This window comes from Patiria miniata, unplaced genomic scaffold, assembly GCF_015706575.1.
Source record: "Patiria miniata isolate m_02_andy unplaced genomic scaffold, ASM1570657v1 HiC_scaffold_20, whole genome shotgun sequence".
NCBI classification, from domain to species: domain Eukaryota; kingdom Metazoa; phylum Echinodermata; class Asteroidea; order Valvatida; family Asterinidae; genus Patiria; species Patiria miniata.
Window position 1 is genome coordinate 4,399,328 of NW_024037059.1, and position 23,197 is coordinate 4,422,524.

The following is a 23,197-nucleotide window of genomic DNA, read 5'->3' on the forward strand; positions in this document are numbered from 1 at the left end:
AGCTCCACGGTTTCTCACGCCATTCAAACTACTTATGCTACACATCGTGAAAACTAATTGCACGAAATTTCAATTTAATCCACTTTGTATTTCTTCAGTAGTTCATCGGAAACGAGGTTGTTCTTTTTCTTCAATTGTGCAGCATCCGTATTGATGCGTTGTTGAGACCACTATTTATGTGGCGCGTCCTCTATTATTCATTTCAGAAAAAAAAGTCCATTAATAAAGCTATTATGACCGTAACAATACAGGATTTTATTTGCAACAAATACAATCCTAATGGAAGTCAACATGGATTTTTAACGTTTAAAACACTAGATTGTTACGATCATATTATATTTATAGCTCCACGGTTTCTCACGCCATTCAAACCACTCATGCTACACATCGTGAAAACTAATTGCACGAAATTTCAATTTAATCCATTTTGTATTTCTTGAGTAGTTCATCGGAAACGAGGTTGTTCTTTTTCTTCAATTGTGCAGCATCCGTGTTGATGCGTTGCCGAGACCACTATTTATGTGGCGCGCCCTCTATATTATAGTGGTCTCGATCTCCACCACCAAACCCGATTTCGGGCCAACAACTCAAGAAATACACGTTACATTAAAATGAATTTTCGTACACTCATTTGTCATGATGTTTGGCATCAAAAGATTTTATTTCAGAAAAAAAAGTCCATTAATAAAGCTATTATGACCGTAACAATACAGGATTTTATTTGCAACAAATACAATCCTAATGGAAGTCAACATGGATTTTTAACGTTTAAAACACTAGATTGTTACGATCATATTATATTTATAGCTCCACGGTTTCTCACGCCATTCAAACCACTCATGCTACACATCGTGAAAACTAATTGCACGAAATTTCAATTTAATCCATTTTGTATTTAATCCATTTTGTATTTATGTGGCGCGCCCTCTACTATTATAGTGGTCTCAATCTCCACCACCAAACTCGATTTGGGGCCAACAACTCAAGAAATACACTCAGTGGCGTAGCCGCGTGGGGGGGGGGGGGTGATGGCCTAAGAAAGAGACCAAAAAGTAAAATTTTTTCATCTTCATGAAGGGCAGACTAAAGAGTAAAAAATGTTTACCTTGTAGAGTGAATTCATGAAAACAATATAGAGAACTGGCCTTCTGCGTTGCAAATAGGGGGACAAAATAACCTGGAGGGGACAGAATTACCTGAAGGGGGACAGAATTAACGGGCCGGGGAGGACACTGTTACCTAGGTAATTCTGTCCCCCCGGACCCTTTTTACGGGGGACAGAATTACCGTCCACACCGGCGATGATCAATATCATGAGGGCACGTGGTGGACGAAGATTTTGCTTTCACCACTTTCTGTATAGCGCCCTCTGCCGTTTCATTGCGTACCGCTAGCTGTGGATACGTCTTGTACCTAGACTTCCCCATCGCATTACCTCGTGAAGTAGGAGAGTTAAAAAATGGGATCCATTCTGATTTTGTTGTCCATTCATTTACGCGTAGTACGATCACGGCGTGTATGTGGAATTTTTCGCACATCTTCTAACATTTGTGCCAAAGAATATCACTAGAAAGATTACTTTGAGTAACATTGTTTCATCTGATCAGACGAGTAGGCTATACAGAAAGTAGATTCAGTCATTTGGGAATCGTAGCATCTGTACTTCTCACTTCACAGAAACCGGGTTAGTCATGTCGGTGAACTCCGCTCCATCGACGCACCACTGAAATCTACCAGTACCAGTACATGCAGTAGGACCACTGCACTGACGACTCGTCTTGGCGTGAGCAGAATTTTACACGATGCCCATTACCATCCAAAATGTCGAGAAACTGAAAGCCTGGTTAAAAAGAAAACTGGAACCAATGTAAGTATAAAATAAGTACCAAAAGGACTGGTATATAATCCAATAAGTTGGTATGTGACAAAACACGTCAGTGCGCGCTGCGTTTTCGGCCCTGTCAATGGTGACCGCATTTTGCGGCTATGCTTTTGTGCTGTTATGTTTGCGGCCGGATACCAGTTAACCAGGGGCATCCCCTGCAAAATGGATTGTTCTGTGAGAAAGAGGAAATCATATGCTACAACCTCGTACCTAGATTTTTGTCATGCGATACGTTAAAGTTGGATTACGTGCATTTTAAAAATTCATCCGAGAAAGTCAGCGTAATTCTACGTGATGTAAGTTAGATTTCGTTTAAAAACATTTACATTCTTAAATTTATGTATTCATTTACAAAACCTGAAAATATAAAGGTAATTGTACGATTCCCACACCCTTTTTTTTAATCCGCAAAAATTGTTTTATACGATCGGTCATCGCGACGGTGCACACAAACATGGCGGTTACCGTGAGATTCCATTGAAATCAAGATGTAGATCATCCTTCTGGAAAACATGCTAAGGGCCTTTGATATTTGAAAAAAACACCCTTAAAATGAATTTTAATATATATTCTTCATAATTCTCTGGTATTTGATCGAAAAAACATTCGAATCAAGCGGATGATTTTGGATTTAATTCAGATTTAGTTCGCCCCAGTTATGCTTTTTACACATGGGGCTAACATGGGGCGAGCTATTTTTTTTTTTTTTTTTTTTAGTTTGTTTTTATTTCAGGGTCGTTTTTTTGTAGGCCCATCCTTTATTATATTTTGTTTACTTAATTACATATTTTATTGAATTTTTTTTTTATTAATTGATTCATATTTTATATTGGACAAGTTTTGATCTGCCAATTCGCTCCAGTCATGTAATTTGTTAGTGATTTTTTTTTTTTTCTCCCTGGTAGAATTCGAGGGTGTGGCCTAATTGCAGTTTGGATGATTATGCTGTTAAGTTAATGAAAGTACTAAGTTTTTTGTTCATATTTTATTTTAAAAAAATGAAATACACCCTTTATTTTATTAAGCAAAGAAAATTTTATTTTTTGTAATGTTTGAAAGAAAATTTATATATCTTGTCAGCCGCCACAGGCTTCGATAAAACAAGCACCTTCCATAGTAATTATGATATCACTACTTTCTTTATTTTCAGATAATTATCAAAAATGCCACCTAAAAAGAAGAAGAGGGATTTTTTTCAAGCAAAGCCAGGCAAAGCTTGTCAGTATCTGATTGAAAACTTCAGTTCACTTCCAGATCGCAATTTGCAAGTTGGACACATCCTCTTCTCGTTCATTACAAATGAACGGTCTTTCTTCAGTACTGTTCAGGTGATTAGAGAAAAGATTGGTGCCTCGTTTACATTTTCAACTAACCAACTGCAGAGCCTTGTTCGAACAACACTCCAGAAATATAAACATTTGTCACGTGAAGCTGACGTGAAGAAATTTGATGAGGTATGTCGGAAGCAGTACAAATTCCATCAGCAGCATACACCAGTAGTTCAACTCTCCTCCTCTGAGCCTGTGCCATCGACTGGCATTCAATTTGGAGAACCTGGGCCATCAACTTCTGGCATTCAATCTGGAAAAACCTTGCCATCAACTTCAGAAATTCAGCCTGATGGAGAACCTGGGCCATCTAACCCCAAAGAGCCTCCCAGTCCAAAACAATCACCACCTGCAAGAAAATCTCCTCGAACAGTGCTCATCACACCAAGGAAAAGAAAACTACAGAAGAGACTTGAATTTGTGTCAAAATCAAACAAGAAATTTGAATCTTCTCTCTGAATTTATAACAAAACAAGGTGCAAAAATGACTTCCAAAAATCCCTGATTTCATGTATTTTAGCTTGAAAAAAAATGGAGTTTTTTTTAACCCAAAACACTAAACTACATTCTATCCCACTGGCATACCACTCAAATGAAAGATCTTGTTGACCTCTTTAATTTGATACCACATTTGTTGTTGTGATATTTGTACTTCTAGAGATATATAAAAATTGCAATTTTTCAGCCGTGTCCACTTTTGATGGAATTGCCCCAATGGTCATCACACTAATTGATAAATTAATAATTTGTGTTTACTGATTGTTAATCAATATCAATTATCATAATATAATCATAATATATAGTCATTGTAATGTCTTTTGTGAAATTTTGATGAGATTCTGACTTGTAATAAGAAAGTTACAGTGCACCAAAACAAATAGAGTCATGACGTAACCCAAATAACGGTCACAAATTTTCTTATGTTTTTCTTTGTTTTTGGAGGCCGAAATTTCACCGACAATTCCCGAGTTTAAAATAAATGTAACTCTTATAAATTTTCACCTAGAACAGTGATCTATACATCATTTTAAAGTTCTCTTTAAGCTCTTTACAATGGTATCCATTACAGTTAAATTGGGTGAAGTTTAAATTTTTTGTCACATACCTACAATAAGTGTAGCTCATGTTAGAGTCTATTTTCTTCTTTTTTTTGGCGGGGGTTGGGGGGGGGGTTAAAAAGATTTTTTAATTTTCCGATAATGGAATATTTTGAAATCATATATGACACGGGGATATAGGATCTGACACTAGGGGCACTGTCTATGTGTAAATTTTGTGTCTAATTTCTTGTCTACTTTTTGTAAGTATAATGTTTGTTTAATTTTATTTCCATGTAATTTTAATGTGAGGGCTCTTTTGGAAAGCATTTGTTTTTAAATTGAAATGGAATACTCTCGTGAAAAATTCCAATAAAATAAAATATAAACTTGTCGTAAACTTGTTGAGAATGTAAGAATGTAGTATCCCGACACCACTTTTTTTGGTGTTGGTTGCGTACAAAGACTTTAGAGAGTTGAATGCATTTTCAAAGTATTGTCTAACAAAATTGGAAATGTTTCTCAGTGTAGTCCCATATTCATGTCTTTCCAAAACATGTTTGCAATAACTGACGTTCATTGAGATAACATATGAGGAAAAAAAAAGTGGCCTCCGGATAGATCATTCTTTCCGTAAACTTTATTATCTTTCGTGTTTGAGGCTACTTCGTTTCTACCTCTATTTCCAGTCCTACTCCTAGTTAGGATTTCCTGATGATGTCAATACACACTATTTTGATTATTGTTTCAAAATAGCTGTGTATTAACGTCAGATTTCATTCCGTTTGAAACCCCAACAAATTTGTCCCAACTTCATCTCACTCACCGTTTCCTTACATTGTGGAGCAAGTTATAGCAACTTCTTCTTTTGTTCCCAATTGTAGATGTGAAGCAGACCCTGTTCCTTTGTCGAAGTATGTCGTCGCTCTTGTCAAAAAGGACAAAAGTGAACAAGAGCTCAAAGAAATATGCACAGCTCAGCTGGAAGTCTTCCTAGTCGGTGGTGAGTATGTGGTGGAGAACTTGTGTGGTAGTCGTGGACACAGTCTGTGGCTTAATTCAACCCTAACTCCCTTGTTATTTTTGTTGGGAACCTTCCTGAATCATTCCTCATATTCCCTAAAGTGCAGGCATGCAACTTTTTCTCGGATCCGCTGATTTCCTCGTTTGTTACTTCTCATGAATGCCATTACAAATTGAAAAACACTGTACAAATTTTTGTATGATTTGGAATTTCCTCATTATTTTCCTCTAAATTCCCAGTTGCACGCCTGAAAGTGGCATCAAGCTCAATTCAAAAATTTGCAGATTGTAGTCAACCTTCCCAAATCCTGCAAAATCTTCCAAAATCTCCTGTTCCATTTCGAAAAAAACCTCAAAGAGTTATTTCTGTGTGTGTGTTTGGACATTGATTTTCCTATCAATAGATCCGTCAGATTAACCTTGCTAACCCTTCTTCCATCTTGGACAATTTAAGATTGCTGGCATAATCTGGGAAATAACATGATGCTAAATGCTAACTTGAGCAAAAAAAGCAAAAACAGGAAAGTTGAAAAATAAGCTGAAACACCTTTAAAATTATTGTTTTGTTTACTTTTTTTTGCAGAAACGGAAGGCTTTGTCAATGACCTCTTTGAAGCCATCGCGACCAAGTCCTATCTGACACAGGATGGCAGCACCCCTATTGACGCACAGCAGGAGGGACCCAAGGACAAACAGGGTGACATACCCGGTGAGAGTCAACCCCCGCAGGTGTCCGATGCAGACATGAGTGCCCTGAGGGATGAGTCGGTCTCGACGATGAGGAGCAACGAAGCGATGAAACGATCCTTGGAGGCAGGCGGGGAGGAAGGGGAGAGGGAGCAGCGAAGGCCGCGCCGCTCCCGGACAAGATCAAGAAGCCACAGCCCTGGAAGGTCAGTTGTCACGTTTGCAGCTGAGTGCTTTGACTTTAAGGGAACTAGTCTGTTAAGTAGAGTTGTTATGAAGTTCTCACAAGTCATTCCAAGTTAATCACAAGTTAATCACAAATCATCACAAGCCACTCACAAGTCAATCACAAGTCAATTACAAGCCACTCACAAGTCAATCACAAGCCACTCACAAGTCAATCACAAGCCACTCACAAGTCAATTACAAGCCACTCACAAGTCAATTACAAGCCACTCACAAGTCAATCACAAGCCACTCACAAGTCAATCATAAGCCACTCACAAGTCAATTACAAGCCACTCACAAGTCAATCACTAGTCAATCACAAGTCACTCACAAGTCAATCACAAGTCACTCACAAGTCAATCACAAGCCACTCACAAGTCAATCACAAGCCACTCACAAGTCATCACAAGTCAATCACAAGTCAATCATAAGCCACTCACAAGTCAATCACAAGCCACTCACAAGTCAATTACAAGCCACTCACAAGTCAATCACTAGTCAATCACAAGTCACTCAAAAGTCACTCACAAGTCAATCATTAGTTAATCAAAAGCCAATCTTTAGCCATCCAGTTTGAAGTGTATTTAACAGGCCATTCACATGATCTGTGACCAAGGCATTCCTTTGTCATTGTTCTTCACTGCTTCTTGTGACCTCACTTGTGATTTGACTTGTGATTGACTTGACAGCATCTGTGTTGTTAAAAGAGTTATCCAAGAGGGGTGCTTTGCAGACGAAGAATAGGGCTTGTTCAATGACGGCCATTTCTGTAGGAGAAGTGCAACTGCGTATTTCATGCAATCAAGCACGTATTGCGCAGTGTTGAAAATGTTCCAAACACGCGTGCTTGTTGCTCGAAATGTGTTCGAAATGCGACGCAGCGGATGCGCGTTATGCAAGTTGACGCTCAAAATGCCGATGCACGTGGCTGGTCTGTAGGAAATGACGTCATTTGAACGAGACCTATTGTCTCTCTATTGACTAGATTCAATTCATTTTATCATATTAATAACTATTTCAACAATTTTTTTTTATGTTACCAGGCGGAGACGACCAAGGGATGACGACAGGTCTCGCCGGCGGGATGATCGCCATGATCGCCATGGCAACCGCTACCACACTGACAGAGACCGAGATAGAGACAGAGACAGGGAGAGATACAGTCATAGAGACAGGGGATTCAGAGGTAGGTGTCCCGTTAGCATTTTCTGAAGTCCTTTTCCAAGTCCCAACAAGATTTATGTAAAGGGTGGTAGAATAATTGTCCCTAAGAACCAAAGCTATGTTGACTAAAAAAAATATTTAATGTGGAAGGAAATGAGTGTTTGGACACAAGGCCTCTGACACAGTTGTGAATAAAGTAGCGAAAATTTTAAAAAGGATTTAGACTCGGATTTGCATCCAGATTCTTTTTTTTGGGGGGGGGGGGGGGTTCCCCAAAATCCTGACCTGCAATCAAAGCCCAAACACTCGGTCCTTACTGACTAGTATTATCAAGCTCTATTCTTAGCACACCAACATAATTTACTTTACTTGTCACACTTGACTTTACTTGATACAGCTATTTTTTGACTGTAGGCGATTGATAAGCCAGCTGTGCTTACCACCAGCCTGTTTTTGTCCGTTGACTGAATTTGAGTAGTTTCAGAGCTTGCTTGAAATAATAAGATCTGATTGTTGGTGACTAGCCTGTGTAAAAGGCACGGCAGGGGAAGAGGATTAATTTTTTCGACTTTCTGTGACTTTTCAAACAGCAGGAGGGTGAAGAGAAGCAAATATTTGGACAATCGTCTGTAAGTCTTAGTGAGCGGCCTGAATAGGGCCAGAGAAAATTTAAGACCTCCGAAAATGTATGAAGTCTCTCCATATTTCTTCAGGTTACCGCAGCAATAGGGACCATCCTTACGGCGACCGACGTGAGGACAACAGGCGGGAGGACCGGCGCGACGATGCCGGTAGACCGCGCTCTCGTTCCAGATCCAGACCCAGATCCAGGTCCCGGAGTAGATCACCGGTACCCACCAGCGGCTCTGGCAATGTGAATAGCGTCATCACTGTGGTGGGAGGCGGTGAAGGGAACCAGCCTGCCAGCAGGCCTAGGGATCGATGCAGAGATTATGATGGTGAGTTAGTGGACAATGTTATATAACTTTATACATTGCAGTGTAAGTGATCTGATACACATGTTGCAGTCCATTGTTAGTTTGATGCTCTGTGACCAGGCGGTCTCATATTTTAAGAATTTATCCTCGTGCACATCAACACTTGATGACTTTCTCTGCAGGATGAAAACAGCAGATAATGTACACAAATCCATGGGGGAAGTAGTAATCTGCAATTTACAATTTCTTATGCAGTACAAAAAAAGAAGACGGAAATAACCAAAACTTGGCATAATTTGGAAAACAAAAACACTGTAAAACAGAAGTCTGAAGTTTTCAGAAGATTATACTTATTTCAGAACATGAACCTTTTTGTAATCCTAAGATGAAAATTGCCAACACTAGATGTGCCCATGCTGAATTGGAGCCACTGATCTGGCTTAATTGTATTTTAGCGAATTATTAAGCTTGCATTCAGCTATTCTGTTTTGACAGGCTCTGAAAATAGTCTGTTCTTTCCACCGAGCCGAATGCTAGAGTATCTTCTTTCCCTGGAATCAACATGGGTGCATTTCATTCATATGCACTCTTGTCAAACACGGGGGTACATGCATAGTTTTTCAACACAGTCGACCATAAAAACCTTTGTAAAGATTTAGTAAATCTCCTTAGTCAGTATTAGTCTAAATGGACTCCATTTTAAAATGTTTGCAATTTTCACTTACCTCGACAGAAAAAGGTTTCTGCATGCGGGGGGAATTCTGCCCCTTCGACCACGGCAACGACCCGGTGATAGTGGAGGACGTCAACATGCTAAACAAGCGGACTCCCCCCTTACCTCCCCAGCCCCCTCCGTCCCAGCCCCCACCCCCACAGATCAACACCCAGGTGCCTCCCCACCAGGCACCTGGGGGAATGCCACCCCTCGGACCGCCCCCTGGGGGACAGTTTGGCAATCCCTTCCCACCCAACCAGCGTCTCGGTCCACCACCGCCGGGGATGACGTTACCTCCGAGGGGACCCATGTTGCCCCCTCCACACTCCCAAGGTGGACCCTTCCCCGGGGGCCCTCCCATGCTAGGGGGACCACCACCACCCATGGGTGGGGGGCCACCACCACCCATGGGTGGGGGTCCGCCACCACCCATGGGTGGGGGACCACCGCCACCCATGGGTGGGGGACCGCCGCCACCCATGGGAGGACGTCCACCACCACCCATGGGTGGGGGTATGCCACCCATGCACCCTGGGCAAGCGCCACCCATGTCTCGGCCACCACCGCAGCTACCGCCCCCTCACATGGGCATGCGAGGGCCTATGCCCCCACGAGGTCCACCAGGTAACTACAGTCGAGTCTCGTTAATACAAACTCGTTCGGACCTAGCCAAGTTGTTTGTTATATCAGAATTTTGTATTAAGAGGAACATCAGTCCCATTCATTGTGCACATAAATGCGCAGTCAGGACTAAGGCTTTATGTTTGTTATAACCAGAATTTTGTATTAACAGAGTTTGTACTAACGGGATTCGACTACATATTCACTTTGGTTTCTTAATCCCAACTTTTATCCTTCATGTATACTGTGTCCACAAAAGGCTATACCCCTCTGGTTTGCATCTTAATTCAATGTCTGATTTGAAATTAACTGATAGCTTTTTGAAATCCTCCATCAGTTGAAAGTTTACATCAATTGAAAGTTTAATTTTCTGAATTCCTCTTTTCTCCCAGGCCCAGGTCACAATGAACTAAGGCCACTACGTCCTCCCCAAGGCATCCGTCCCAATCGCCTCATCGGTCCCCCACTACGTCAAGGTAAGCCTTTGGATATACCCTTGGAGATGGTTTTTGTGTGGGAGGGGGGGGGGGGGGTTCGGGGATGGTGATTGTTTTCAATGAAAGTACAGTTAAAATTACAGATGTTTACTGTTTGTCGTGTTTGTCCAAACACTGTCAGTTTCAATTTGTTGTACTTTTCAACCCAGGGCCACCAAGGCACCTGCTTCCACGGCCCAACCTACCACCTCCAACATTCCAGCAACGTCCGCCAAGAATGGACATGCCCAAGGGACGAAACACATCAGGTAGGTCAACACTGTGTCCCCATTGCAAAAACTAAACAGGGGCCCAAAATATTGTCAGGGAACCAATGATTAACCGTAACTCCCTAGGCATTTTTAGGATGTAACCACAATTCTTAAAAATGCTCCAACTGCCTCCATGTAAAATTGGCATACAGCCTCAATCCTGCAAAATCCTCCGTCATTTCTTGAATGTGGTCCTTGGAGGGGTAGCCACTGCCTCAATCCTGCAAAAGCCTCCAGCAACCACTGTCAATATGCTGAGGCAGAGCCAGTGACAAACTAGAGCAGTGTGGAGGATAATCTAGGCCTAAATTTTTGCACGGCTGAACATAAACAACACAAGGTCCGGCCCAAGTCCTTGACACAGTGCATCCTCCAAAATCAGCCACACATTTTGCCATGTAGCCTCAATCCTGCAAAATCCTTGGTTTTGCAAAGAGGATTTTAAAGGATTTGGGAAGGTTAGGAGTAACAAAGTGTCTTGCACAACGACACGCACACCCCAACCCCAGGCTGGACTCGAACCCGCAACCTGCAAAATAACCTACAAGATCATGAGCTCAATGCACCAGACCATGAGGCCACAACATACCATTTTAGATAAAGAGGGCAAAGCTTACACAACATGTGGTAGGTGATATCAAGAAGTGGGGTATTCTACACTATACTTAATTTCTCTTCCTGTCCATCCACTGATAGATTCCCCACATCAGCCTGATGCCTATAACCCAGAGGACCCTTCCATAGATGCCAAGCCTTACTACGCCCCTCCTCGTTCCATGCGTAACCAGTCAGCCAACTTGAGATCGCTCATCGGAGTCCAGACGGTTCCCCTTGCCGATCCTAAAGGTGACTAGATTTCTGCTGTGCAGTTTCTAACCTTCTCTTTTCTCAGGTTTCAAGCCGTGATGTCTTTTGGTTGGTAATATGACTGGGGTTTGGGCTTTTAATGTGACAGGGGTTTGGGGTTTTGGGCTGAACTTCAGCCATATGTGGAAAATGTTGAGTTTTTTTTTGTTAACAGAAGTTTTGCATGTTCGTTCACCCTAGACCCTACAGTCAATTGATTAGACTTACCTCAATTAAACTTGTCTAACAAATGAGTTTTTCTCAATGTGAATCTAGATAAGTTGCTCTTATGTGCTTATTGCGCAAATTATGTCAGCTCTTAATTACATAATCAGGTCTCTTTTTTTCTAATTATGAAGCCTAAATCTTGAGCCATTTTAAGACAACTCTATTCTTTCAAATCTTTCCCAGGAAAATACTTCGCTATGTTTTGTCAACGTGAGCATATACTAGTATGTATATTGCATAATAGTTTTATTGACTGCAATACTGTTTTGTTACTGCATCAGATATCGAAGAGTTAGATGCTGAAACTCAGAAACTGGACGTAGCGAGTAACAGGACCGTCGTCATCGAGTCACCCGAGTCAACGGACAATCAGCAGCAAGCCTCGGACTCCAGGACAGTCGTTGCGGCCAGCGCCGCCGGACTCAAGAGACCGCACGAGCCAGACACGTCCCAGGAGAGCGAAGACAGCAGCGGGGCAGCGACAACTTCGGTATCCTCCGGCGCCTCGCCGAGTAAGATGATGACACCGGATTCAACCAGGAAAGTCATCAGTAGCGGCGGTGGGGGTTGGAGGCCCAAGGCCAAGGTCACCCCTAACAGCCGGACGCTGGAGATCAAGAAGATCCCACGGGAGTTTAATAGCATCGCCAAGCTGAACGAGCACTTCCAGAAGTTTGGCGTCATCACCAACTTGCAGGTACGGCACCCATAAACAAGGATTGTAATCAAGTCCATTGAGAGTCAGACCACTTGCCAATCACATAGTCAAATGTAACGGGGGATGAACATTAATGGATGAATATCCTGTCCTGGGTCACTTCAATCTTACACTCCAACATACCTCAATATCCACTGGATTGAGGAATTTTCACAATTATTATTTATATCAGGCTTCCAGTGGTAAAGAATAAATCAGCGTATTGTATGCTTTTGTAAAAAGTACCCTGACGACTGCAATATTATATCAGTAAAAGTACCGGAATGAGGACAATATTATTTTTGAAATTGTCCTCATCCGGGCATTTTAACAAATTTCGCTGGTTCCCGCACAATCAAGAGCATAGAAACTCACTGTTGTCAACCAGTCAACGGAGCGTAGCGCGCAGTACCTTTGGCACACCGACACAGCGCGCAGCAGCCAGCAGGGTATACGCGCACTGTTGTCAACAACCTCCATGGCAGCTTTGAGCAGCGCGAAATTTACTTCGGTAAGGGATGCCTTCAATAAAGACTTCGCGAAGGTTCCCAAATATTATCTGGCCGTTGCTAAGAGCAAGCCAGTTCACGAACTTCGTGAGGCTACTCATCCATGCGTTGTCAAGCCTTTATGTTAATGGTCCTACTGAATAGTTCATAACATTTGGACGTCTTATTATAATACCGCAAAGTCAGCAAACATGCGTTCCCAAAATATATTGAGGTTTATTTAAGAGAATATTCGCAATCGATTTTGAGAAGCAGAGTATACTTTCTGAAAAGTTCAGTTTCCCTGGTTCTTTTCAGAACCTCACAAACTCAAAAAGGAGATTTGTTGCAACTGGGAACTTTATCTTATTGCTATCTTCACTATGCAAACCCTTCAAATTTTATCTAATTTCTTTCGCCAAATTTCCTTCCTGAATGTTTAATTTACTCATTTCTTTGCGTGTTGTAGTGTAGTTCCATTTAAGAAGCCTTACGTTTCATAATAATCCTCCCCTCTACCTATCGCCTTTCAATAACTCCCACAGGTTGCTTACGGTGGCCAGCCGGACGCAGCCCTCATCACCTACGCCACCCATCTCCAAGCGAGGGCAGCACACAACTCCATCGAGGCCGTCCTGAATAACCGCTTCATCAAGGTGTTCTGGCACAACGAGGTCTGTAACATCAAAATCTTGTCAAATCTCTGAGAGAACTTCTTCATTGTCAAAATCCCTCCTTCAGACTCTCTCTAAAAAAAAAAACCTGCCACATCTTTCACAATCCAACATGCTCTTTGCCAATAGCTGACCGTGTCAGAAACAGCGTCTGCATCTGATGAATGTAATTCATTTCCATAACCAACGATATAAGGTCTCTTTTATTACCTCTCCTCCTTTGCCCTGTTTTTTTAGGATGGTGATACATCATCTCAAAATGCAGGCCATGGAGCAAGCAAAGTCTCAGTCAAAGACAGGCTAGGAATCCCAACCAAAGAGCAGCTGACCTTTGTCAAGAAGCCCCCAGAAACCTCAGAAAGGGTAAGATATATCTCTAGAGCGTTCTTTACCAATTAAACAACAATGTGGCAGAGTTAGCACAAACTTTCATCGCAAGTGCAAGCTTTGGAAGAGTGCTTTGAAAAAAAACAAATGGCACTCTTCCAAGGTGTCACGCCTTGGCTGAAAACAGCTTGTGTAAAGGCAGACAAGAGCAAGATCATGCAAGAACTGTGATGAATGTTGGACAAGCTTTGGGGCTTACTTGTTGACGGTGTGTACATTAACTTTACATTATTGACAATAAATGGTTTTGTTTTGTCATCAAGAACTTGGCTCAGTACTTTCGAAGAGCACGTTAAAAAAGCAGCTTGGACTGGAAGCCAGGATGCCCTACTCTATAGTTCAGACACTGAAGCCGCTTGACCACTGATCTTGCTGGGTATCATAATGGGTTAAACCCAATATCAAAGATTAGCATAAAATTGAAATAGGCACGTTAAAAAACATTTATCTGACCCCAACCCCAACAGGTTGTTGTCAAAAGCTCCGGAGCCACCCTTACCAAGACCGTGTTTAACCCCGCGGCCCTGAAGTCCACGGCCGGTGCTGCGACGCCTCAGGCCTCGCTACTGGCCGCCAGGAAGGTGGCAGCGGCCCAGGAGGCCGTGCGCAAGAAGCATGACGAGCAACGCAAGCTGGCCCAGAAGAAACAGATTGAGATCGGGAAACAGAAGCAGGAGTTGCTGGTCAAGCTGATCCAACAACAGAAGGTAGGCTTGTGTTCTTGGGCAAGACACTTTACCATAACTGCTCACAGCCCAATGAGTAAAGAGGTGCCAATCGTCAGGCACCCAATGAAAGGGTGTTGGGTACAAGCCAAAAGATGAGCAACGGGGACTGTTGTGTAAATTAATTATTCATGTCAGGTAAAGAATCAGTCAGATTTTTGAAAAATGGCCGATGATTATATCCTTTGCTGTTCACATTCTGCATTCTCCATGTAGATGAATACTGTACAATGAGGCCACATCCACAAACACACAACATGCTGTCAATTCTGCACACTTAGCAGCTTTCCCGCTGGTTTTGGGCTTATCATGATATCAAATATTCTACCTTCATTTGATGGTAAAGGCATAAAAATGTGATGCAAGTCATTTACATTCACCCCTTTTGCATTTTATGTTCATGAAAATCTGACTCTTGTGACGTGCAGCTAACTTGTTTTGTTTAGGTCACTTCAAGTTTCTGTTTTCTTCGAGAGCACCATATTATCATACATTGAATTTGTTTTGCTTGGTAGTCCTTTCTCACCAAACTTGAAGACAAGAGCTTGTCGTCAGAGAAACGCGCTGAGATCCTAGGCTTCATCAAGAAACTCTCCGAGCAGATGGACAAGACCAAGAAAGAACTGGAAGTCAAGCCTCCTAGCAAATCCAAGACAGAAGTAAGTGTTGCTCCGGTTGTTTCATGTGCTAGCTTTACATTAGAAGCACTCTCCTGAGGATGGACAAGTATCAAGAATAAAATTGAGAACTTCAGTCACAAAGCTTTTAGCGAAAACCGAAATTTTCTCCTTTTTAGTAGATCATGGTGTTGACCTTTTGCAAGATTTTGTTGTTAAAGGTAGAGCATATCATTTGTCATTTGTGCATTTCTTTTGGGAGCAACAAAAGTGCTCAAAATCTAAAGAAGGGTGCTTAATAACTAACCTGATGAAGTTTTAGCTCAGTGAATGCTGTATATTCCGAGAAAAAAATATTCTTGGATCTCAATTTCAATTCAAAAGAGACACGCTCTCATTCAGCCGATTGCAGCTACGCGATGTCACACACTGAACCGACCAATTATAACAACGGCGCTGCGTGTGCGTCTTGTCAATGCTTGCAAGCGCCCATTCACGGCTTCCTCCAATTAAAAACAAATTACAAACGGAATTCTCCAAAAATGAGTCGTTAGATGCATCTTTGGAAATGACCTTCTTTTATTGTTTTCTTCAAAATGACAGCATGCCAAAAAGAATAATTTCACAGGGAGTTTAGTGCCATTACTTTAAACCAAGTATGCATTCAACAATAATTTTGTCAGTTACTTTTTGGATAGCTGCAAATGATATACTGTACCTTTAAAATACTTGTGATGGATCACAAAAAACAACACAAGTCTGGTCAAAAGTAAATCCTGAGTCATCTCACAAGTCCAGTCACAAGTAACAGGAGATGAACAGTAACCAAGAAATGCATTTGCCGCAGCTCATAGCTTGTGAGTTGATTTGGGATTGAATGACTTGTGATTGACTTGTGATTGACTTGTGATTGACTTGTGATGACTTGTGATTGACTTGTGATTGACTTGTGATTGACTTGTGATTGACTTGTGATGGACTTGTGATTGATTAGTGATTGACTTGTGATTTACTTGTGATTGACTGGTGATGACTTGTGATTGACTTGTGATTGACTTGTGATTGATTAGTGATTGACTTGTGATTGACTTGTGATTGACTTGTGATTGACTCGTGATGACTTGTGATTGACTTGTGATTGACTTGTGATTGACTTGTGATTGATTAGTGATTGACTTGTGAATGACTAGTCATTGACTTGTGATTGACTTGTGGTCCTTCACAAGCACCTCAACTACAAAAGTGTTACAAATGATTGAAAGACCCATCTACATTTTCCCTGATGTTCGACTTAGGTTCAGAAGGAGCTGCTAGACACGGAGCTGGAGTTGTACAACCAGCAGTGCGACGGAGGGGACGCTTCTGAACTCTACAAGCGGGTCGCCCAACTCAAGAAAGAGATCAGTACACGCAATGCATCACTCAGCTACATGAACGTGAGGCACAATTCTTCACACTTCCCCAAACATCAATGAGTTACTTTTGATCATCAAATTAAAGGCAAAAGGGAAATTACTAAGTTCAATTTAAAACAATGTTTGATATATGCTTGTAGTCTTTGCAGTTAAAAACCTTCAGATTTGGCATTACTACATGGAATTAACTAATTTTAATACTTCAAAATCCTTTGAATACAATCTGCTTTGATGAACATATTTAACAGAATTTTAATATTAATTGAACAGTGGTAGGGTACAAAAATTGACAGCTGTATTCAGTTCCTATGTCCAGTCTCGGTAACTTTAAGTTAATTTAGGTAAGGAAATATGAAGAACGACCACAAGAAAGTTCTCATCTTTGTTTTTTTGTAGCTTCTTGTTTAAAAAGATGTCAAATATTCAAATACATGTAAACGTTGCTTTCGTTATGTTTTTGCACAAGTGTGAGTAAAACCCAACCCTCTAAAAAAAAAAGAGAACAATTCAGGAGACATTTTTATTTTCTTGGTTGTTACAGGCTCAGGCAGCAGCCAGAGGCAGTGCCCGTGGGCGCGGTCGAGGGCGGGGTCGGGCCCGACGCCTCAGCCACTCCACCACTACCATTGACAAGCGGCCTCGGATGCTAGGCATCAGTGGGTTTGATCCAGAGGATAAGGATGAAGCCCTGACACACTTTAGTGTGAGTATAAAGAATTTGGTTTCCCAAGCCCACATTTTGAGAAGCTAAAGCCAGTTCAATGTCATTTGAAAGTTTAATAGTTGCAGAAGCATCTAGTTGCGATTCTGTGGTATTTCTACATCGGTGTTGTATTTTGTGTCTACGATTTATTTTAAGAATCTCCATTTTGAGCGATATTGAATTTATAGAATTGAATTCATATGGCAGGCTTTCACGTATATTTCTACTTTTCATACTTTTTGCCTAGTTTTTTTTAGCTTGCTCCTTCTTTTCCTACTGTTTTCCTACTTTTTCCTACTTTTTTGTCACACAACTCCGAAAAATGAAATCTCATTGAATATTTTTCATAACAGTGTTACACACTGTCGTATGAAAATCACACAATGAAAGGCTTGGGCACAGGAGTACTGCAACTGTACTTCCAAGAGCTTAGTTGAGGATGGAGCACAAGTGTTGTGAGTACAGAACATGCCAAATGAGGCTTATGATGCTGTGAACATGGATGAGTATCAACGAAAACTACTCCTGAAAGGCCGCAAAAGTCCTACTTTTATTCTGATTTTGTCCTCCTTGGGGTTTTTTTGGTCCTACTGTTCTACTTTTTTTCCTTGGTCTGCTTGAATGCCGGATGGTCTGTAATATTGCTTGACAGCATCAATGCAGTCATAGCCGAGCTGATCTTTCATTCATTGTACAACAACTGAAAAATTGAAGCTTCTTCTGGACAAGCTAAAGCCCTACTGAAACTGATGTATATTTGTACTACATTTGCAGGACCTTGGTGAGATTGAGAATGTTGACTATGATGAAACCGCACACTCATACGTTATTGGCTTCAAGACAAGAAAAGAGGCAGAATTTGTAAGTATTTCATGAACCGGTAACAGACTTGTTCTTTTGAAATCGCTGTTTACAAGGAACAAACTTCGGGGATCTTTGGCCAATTCCAAACCCAATTTTATAACTTTGCGTACAGCGGAATTCTGCTTTGTGATTAACGTTCCTTGCTTAACCCTAACCCTCAAGGGTATTTTGGCTAGAAACCCTGCTAAGCACAGCTACATGCAACACTTGTCAAAATGACAAGCTTGCCCAGTGCAGCAAGATCCATCAGGTCCAAAATCTCAAGGCCAAACTGCTTCAGAGTCTGTGGTCACCAACTGCAGCAGGATACAACTGTGGCATTGTTTAATGGGACTAGCTCTCATTGTTTCAGAATTGGCCATCTTTACACAGGTGTTGATGGCTCAATGCAGCAAGGTCCCACGGCCTTTTACACCCGATGCACTGTGTTTCGTCTGGCAGGGTTAGGTTTAAAGTGGCAGCACAGAAATCCGTATTTATGAGATGCACGCTTGTGCACAAACTAAAATTTCTGAAAATCCAACAAAATCTGCTCATTATTGAATTTTTTGCTATAACTGGTGGGCCTTCTTGCTAACAGTAAGCAAAGTTATTGTTTTTGCCGAGCAATTTTTGTCGCGCTTTGCACTATTCCAAGCCTAGCGGTGCCTTAAAATCAGCACCGGTAATCTCATTACTGAACCATCTCAATCAATTGATCCCAAAGGCTGTGAAGAAAGGAGGTATGTTCAAGGGCAAGCAGCTACACATGGTGTGGCACACCCCACGACAGAACCCCCTGGCTGGGGAGGCAGAGCAGCCCGACTTGGAAGAGGACGTCATTGAAGTGGGCGGCGAATTGGAAGATGACGAGGTCGGTCAAACTAACATTTCATGAATATTCATTTACGTTAATCAGATCAGTCAATTGTGCATGCCATGAATATTTATAAGGGTTAATGAGACACCTAATATATTGGAGTTGGCCAGTGCAGAAAAGGTATTAGGTAGAAACATGAATTCAGAGGCCTTGTGTTGGACAGCTGATTGGACAAAATGAGGTCAATCACATCTGCATGTGATGAATATTCATATTGGTTATTTTAATGCCTGGAGTCAGCCAATGTAGAGTAAGATCGGCCCTGTTTAATGTGTTAATGTGACCTCATGACGTTTTTACCGACAGGACTTGGATGACATTAACGATGATGATCTCCTCCTGGAGGACGATGAAGAAGATGATGAGGATGCGGAGAGCCGAGGATGGCGTCGATGAAGCTGCGCCTATGTGCCACGCCCATCTGCCACACCCGTTTCAGTGTCTCCGTATTACCAATAGATAAGACATATCTATGTAGTTTTGTAGGGGGCAGTATTAAGGGCACTTCTCACAACTGCATGTGTGGATTGATTTGCGCAACATGTGAAAACACGGGAGACCTTGGTACATATCAGCCATTTTGGTCTGGTTTCCTGAAGACAAAAATGAAAAACGTTGTTAAGATGCTGCTTCCATGAATACAGATTGTGGTACCAGCCTATTTATTTCTTGCAGATATGAGTCTCTTAGACTTTTGATAAAATAAACATAAATGACTAAATCCAATTTACAGTCTATTTTGCCGAAGCACCACAGTCAGTGTATATTCAGAGAACGACTTAGCAGAAAGTGTGGTTGCTTACCAGTTTGCAGCTGATCACCTGCCAATATGGCTCGGAATCACTGATCTCTATATAAAGACTGGATAGCATATAGAGAACCGCAGAAAAAAGCCATGAAGCCATATTGGAAAGACCTTGGTTGATGTTCTATAAAGGACAAGTTGCCGTCTTTATAGGCGGTTGAGATTCACTTTTGTAACATCATGGTTCACCTTGTTTACCTTCACAGTTTTTTCAAACATTGTGGTTCACTTTTTGAGTGTCGCAGTTCAATTGTTGCGACGTTTGGAAATATAATCACGACGTCCTTTGTAGAACATCATAATCCGTGTACGTGCACAAAATACACGCCAATTCTTTATACAGTGTGCGTTGTGTCTTATCTATAGTATGTATGAGCAGAACGTTATATCGGCGGCCATTTTTGGAAGACCAGAGGGAACTAGTTAAAAAAGTGAAAATTAGTAAATGTACCGCGTATGGACATACGCTATCCAGTCTTTATATGGAGATCAGTGCCCGGAATCCATTTTTGGCAAAGAAAAGTAATTTGCTGAGTAAATCTGTGTGCTGGTGCCATTGGACTCTGACATTGTGATAAGTGCCCTAACATCTGCCCCACCATTGTCCTTTTGTTTATAAGTTTTTTTTGTGGTGGGTTCGCTTGCAAAGTTGGTATTTTTGCTTCAAGTAGTACCCTAAAATTTTGGAAATCCTATCGTTCTCATCCAATGATTGGATAGGTTAAATCGAAAGAATTCCCCAATGTGAACGTATTATGTTTTAAGTCAGTCGCATGATTTTCCTACAGGAAAAAAATCTGTTTTAGAATTTGTAAGCATTTCAATACCAACTTGGCAAGTGTCCCGAGAATTTCTTATTTTTTATTAAATCTTAAATTCTGTTAGTAAGAGTATGATTGGTTGGTTAAATTTGACTTTTTTCCCTATTCCTGTCACAGAATATGGAATACGGAAAAGAATGATACATTTTTTCATGTCAGTAAAAAAGATGTTTCACAAATTTTTGTTTTAACATCAATTACCGTGGAAAAAGTTGCCATTTATCGTTCAGCTTGTGGTCCTTAATTCATAAGTTTTAATAATTTGAGTTTGAAATACAGGTTGAAATAATGAGAACAGATTTGCCGATTATGAAATCTGTTGCAAGTGTACATATCTTGAACCAAAAAATTTGGAAGGAGTAACTGGTGGAATTTGTGCAAATGACGGATGATTCTTTGTGTTGCGATGCCCAGGAATCATCTGTTTGCATCTCTGTCAGTGTTTGGTTGATTTTTGTGAAGAATGAGGCATTGCTCAGAGTGGAAGCACGGCATCATTAGAAGTGCCTGTGAATAATATTTATTCAACGAAAATAGATATTTATCTTTAGTTCCTATTTTCAACATTTCCCAGGGAGAGTTTGTGTAGCACGGTATGTACACATGCTGCAGATGCATTCTCTACATGTTTGGTGAAGCCCATGCAAAAAAATCATCATTTTTATGTTTAAATGTGAACTTCTCTTTTTCAAGTACTTGCCTTCCTACAGGGTGCCCCCCTCCCTCAAAAAAAATACGAACCCTTAAAAGTGCCCTCTTTTTCAAAGCTTTATAAAACATAAGTCAAATATATTTTGATTTGTCCATAAACCTTAATTTGTTAGCTTCAATATACTGAAAACGTAATTTCAATCGGTTCAAGACTTGTTGAGTTGTGGCTAATTATTAACAAATATGCTGCTTTTTCATTTTGTCCACGGTGTCTGTTTCACTGCGGCAGTGAGAATAAGGTCCGAATCTTGCATCTATGAAAGAGGCAGCCATTAGTAGCAGGCAGAGCAGAACAGTAAACATCTAAGAAGTTACATAAAACAGTCCTTTTCAAGACTACCATGTCTTCTGTTGCCAAAAAAAAGTAGAAAAGAACCAAATAAAGAAAGAAACATTTCAAAATTAAAGAAACAAAACTACCCTCTCCTCAAATCCATTACATTCCTTATAAATGACAGACAAAAGATGGCAGACAAAATGAAAAAGCGACACTTTTTTTAATTGGCTGTAACTCGATAAAGATTTTCCTGGTTGGAAAGATTTTTTGTTGCTGAAAAGCTAACGAACTATACTTTTAAAAAATGTATCAAAATTTCGGATGTATTTTTTAGAAAGCTGTGACAAAGAGGGTGCTGTTACATCTGGTATAAGACCCATAAGGAAGGATTAGTTTGTTTGGCAATGTTGACTGATTTATGGACATTAGATGATCGGTTCTCCAGTGTCTGAACACAAAGATTGCAAGCGTACAAAGTTTTAGTGAATTCTGTGCTGGATTAATTTATTTCAACATGTGTCCCATTCAAGGAGGGGTAGTATCTTTTAAGGAAATAAGTGAGGTATTTGAGTGTGCATTTTATCAACTATTTTGAACCTGTTACTGTGTATAGTTTCATGTAAAGTAATTTGTGTTTGTTTGTACAAACTGACATATTTAAGCAACCAAAAATAAATACAAACTGCAGTTGATGTTGTGGCAAGGGCTGAAAAATCCTATATTTGTGATTGCATAGCTGAAAAATTTGCATTAAAGGAGAGGCAATCTTGAAAATTTGGTTTACTTTCAGGCATGCAACTTTTCCTCGGATCTCAGATTTCCTTGTTTTCTACTTCTCATGAATGCCATAACAAATTGAAAAACACTGTACAAAGTCTTGTGTGGTTTGTAATGTCCTCGTTTTCTCTAAATTCCCAGTTGCATGCCTGTACTTTACGTTTCACTGTGTTGAGAATGATTGTTTACAAAAAAAAACACTATCCTTTCCTTATTTAAAACAAAGAAACTCACAATGTCAGTTTCAACAAACATTACACAATTTATGTAATATTGTTAAGATTAGATCTTAGTGCTTATTAAAAAAAAATGCAACCTGTTTACTCCACATTGTTAGATCTTTGTACTCTTATAAGTAAACATTGTAATACATTGTTTGCGATTGTATATTTAATGAAGTTAAAAGAAAAGAAAAGATTAAAAGATAGAAAGAAAAAATAAGATAAGAGAAAAAAGAAAAGAAAAGAAAGATCAGAAAAAAATAAAACTGGTCACATTTTGAAAAGAAAAAATAATAGAAAAAAAAGAACAAAAAATAGAGAAGCAGCAAGTTTGAAATGATTGTGGCCAGATTGAGTTTGATCAAGAAAAGAAAGAAAAAAAAACTTTCTGAAAGTTCAGAAATGAAAACCAAAAAAAAAAAAAAAAAAATTTCACAAAAGAGATTAGTCTTCATGTCTGCTGAGCTTGAGAACATCTGATGAAATATCTATTCACTTAGATATTTCTCCTTGAAGATGAAGGACTGGTGTCGAGTCTACTCTCTGCATTGTTCAAGATCAAGATTGCCAGCTGATTGTCCGTCCACATGTGTTCCTAACCATTTGACATGGATCTGTTATATCCGGTCACAACCCGCCACGCCCACAGTTAATCTGTTAATCCAACTTGACCAATGGATCTGCTTTATCCGGTCACATTCAATCCTT

General features: G+C 40.5%; 1 protein-coding gene across 1 annotated transcript; it reads left to right on the forward strand.

Moving 5' to 3' along the window:
* The first annotated feature begins 1,466 nt into the window (after positions 1-1,466).
* On the forward strand, positions 1,467-22,919 carry LOC119727453 (RNA-binding protein 26-like). Its single transcript, XM_038199335.1, has 19 exons — positions 1,467-1,867; positions 5,135-5,253; positions 5,857-6,166; positions 7,232-7,374; positions 8,066-8,311; positions 9,024-9,629; positions 10,019-10,102; positions 10,273-10,371; positions 11,071-11,220; positions 11,730-12,145; positions 13,179-13,307; positions 13,545-13,670; positions 14,162-14,401; positions 14,935-15,078; positions 16,332-16,472; positions 16,993-17,154; positions 17,929-18,015; positions 18,725-18,871; positions 19,184-22,919. Exons 1-19 carry the CDS (start codon positions 1,803-1,805, stop codon positions 19,271-19,273), a joined length of 3,504 nt encoding a protein of 1,167 aa, XP_038055263.1. The 5' UTR covers positions 1,467-1,802; the 3' UTR covers positions 19,274-22,919.
* The last annotated feature ends 278 nt before the right edge of the window (positions 22,920-23,197 follow it).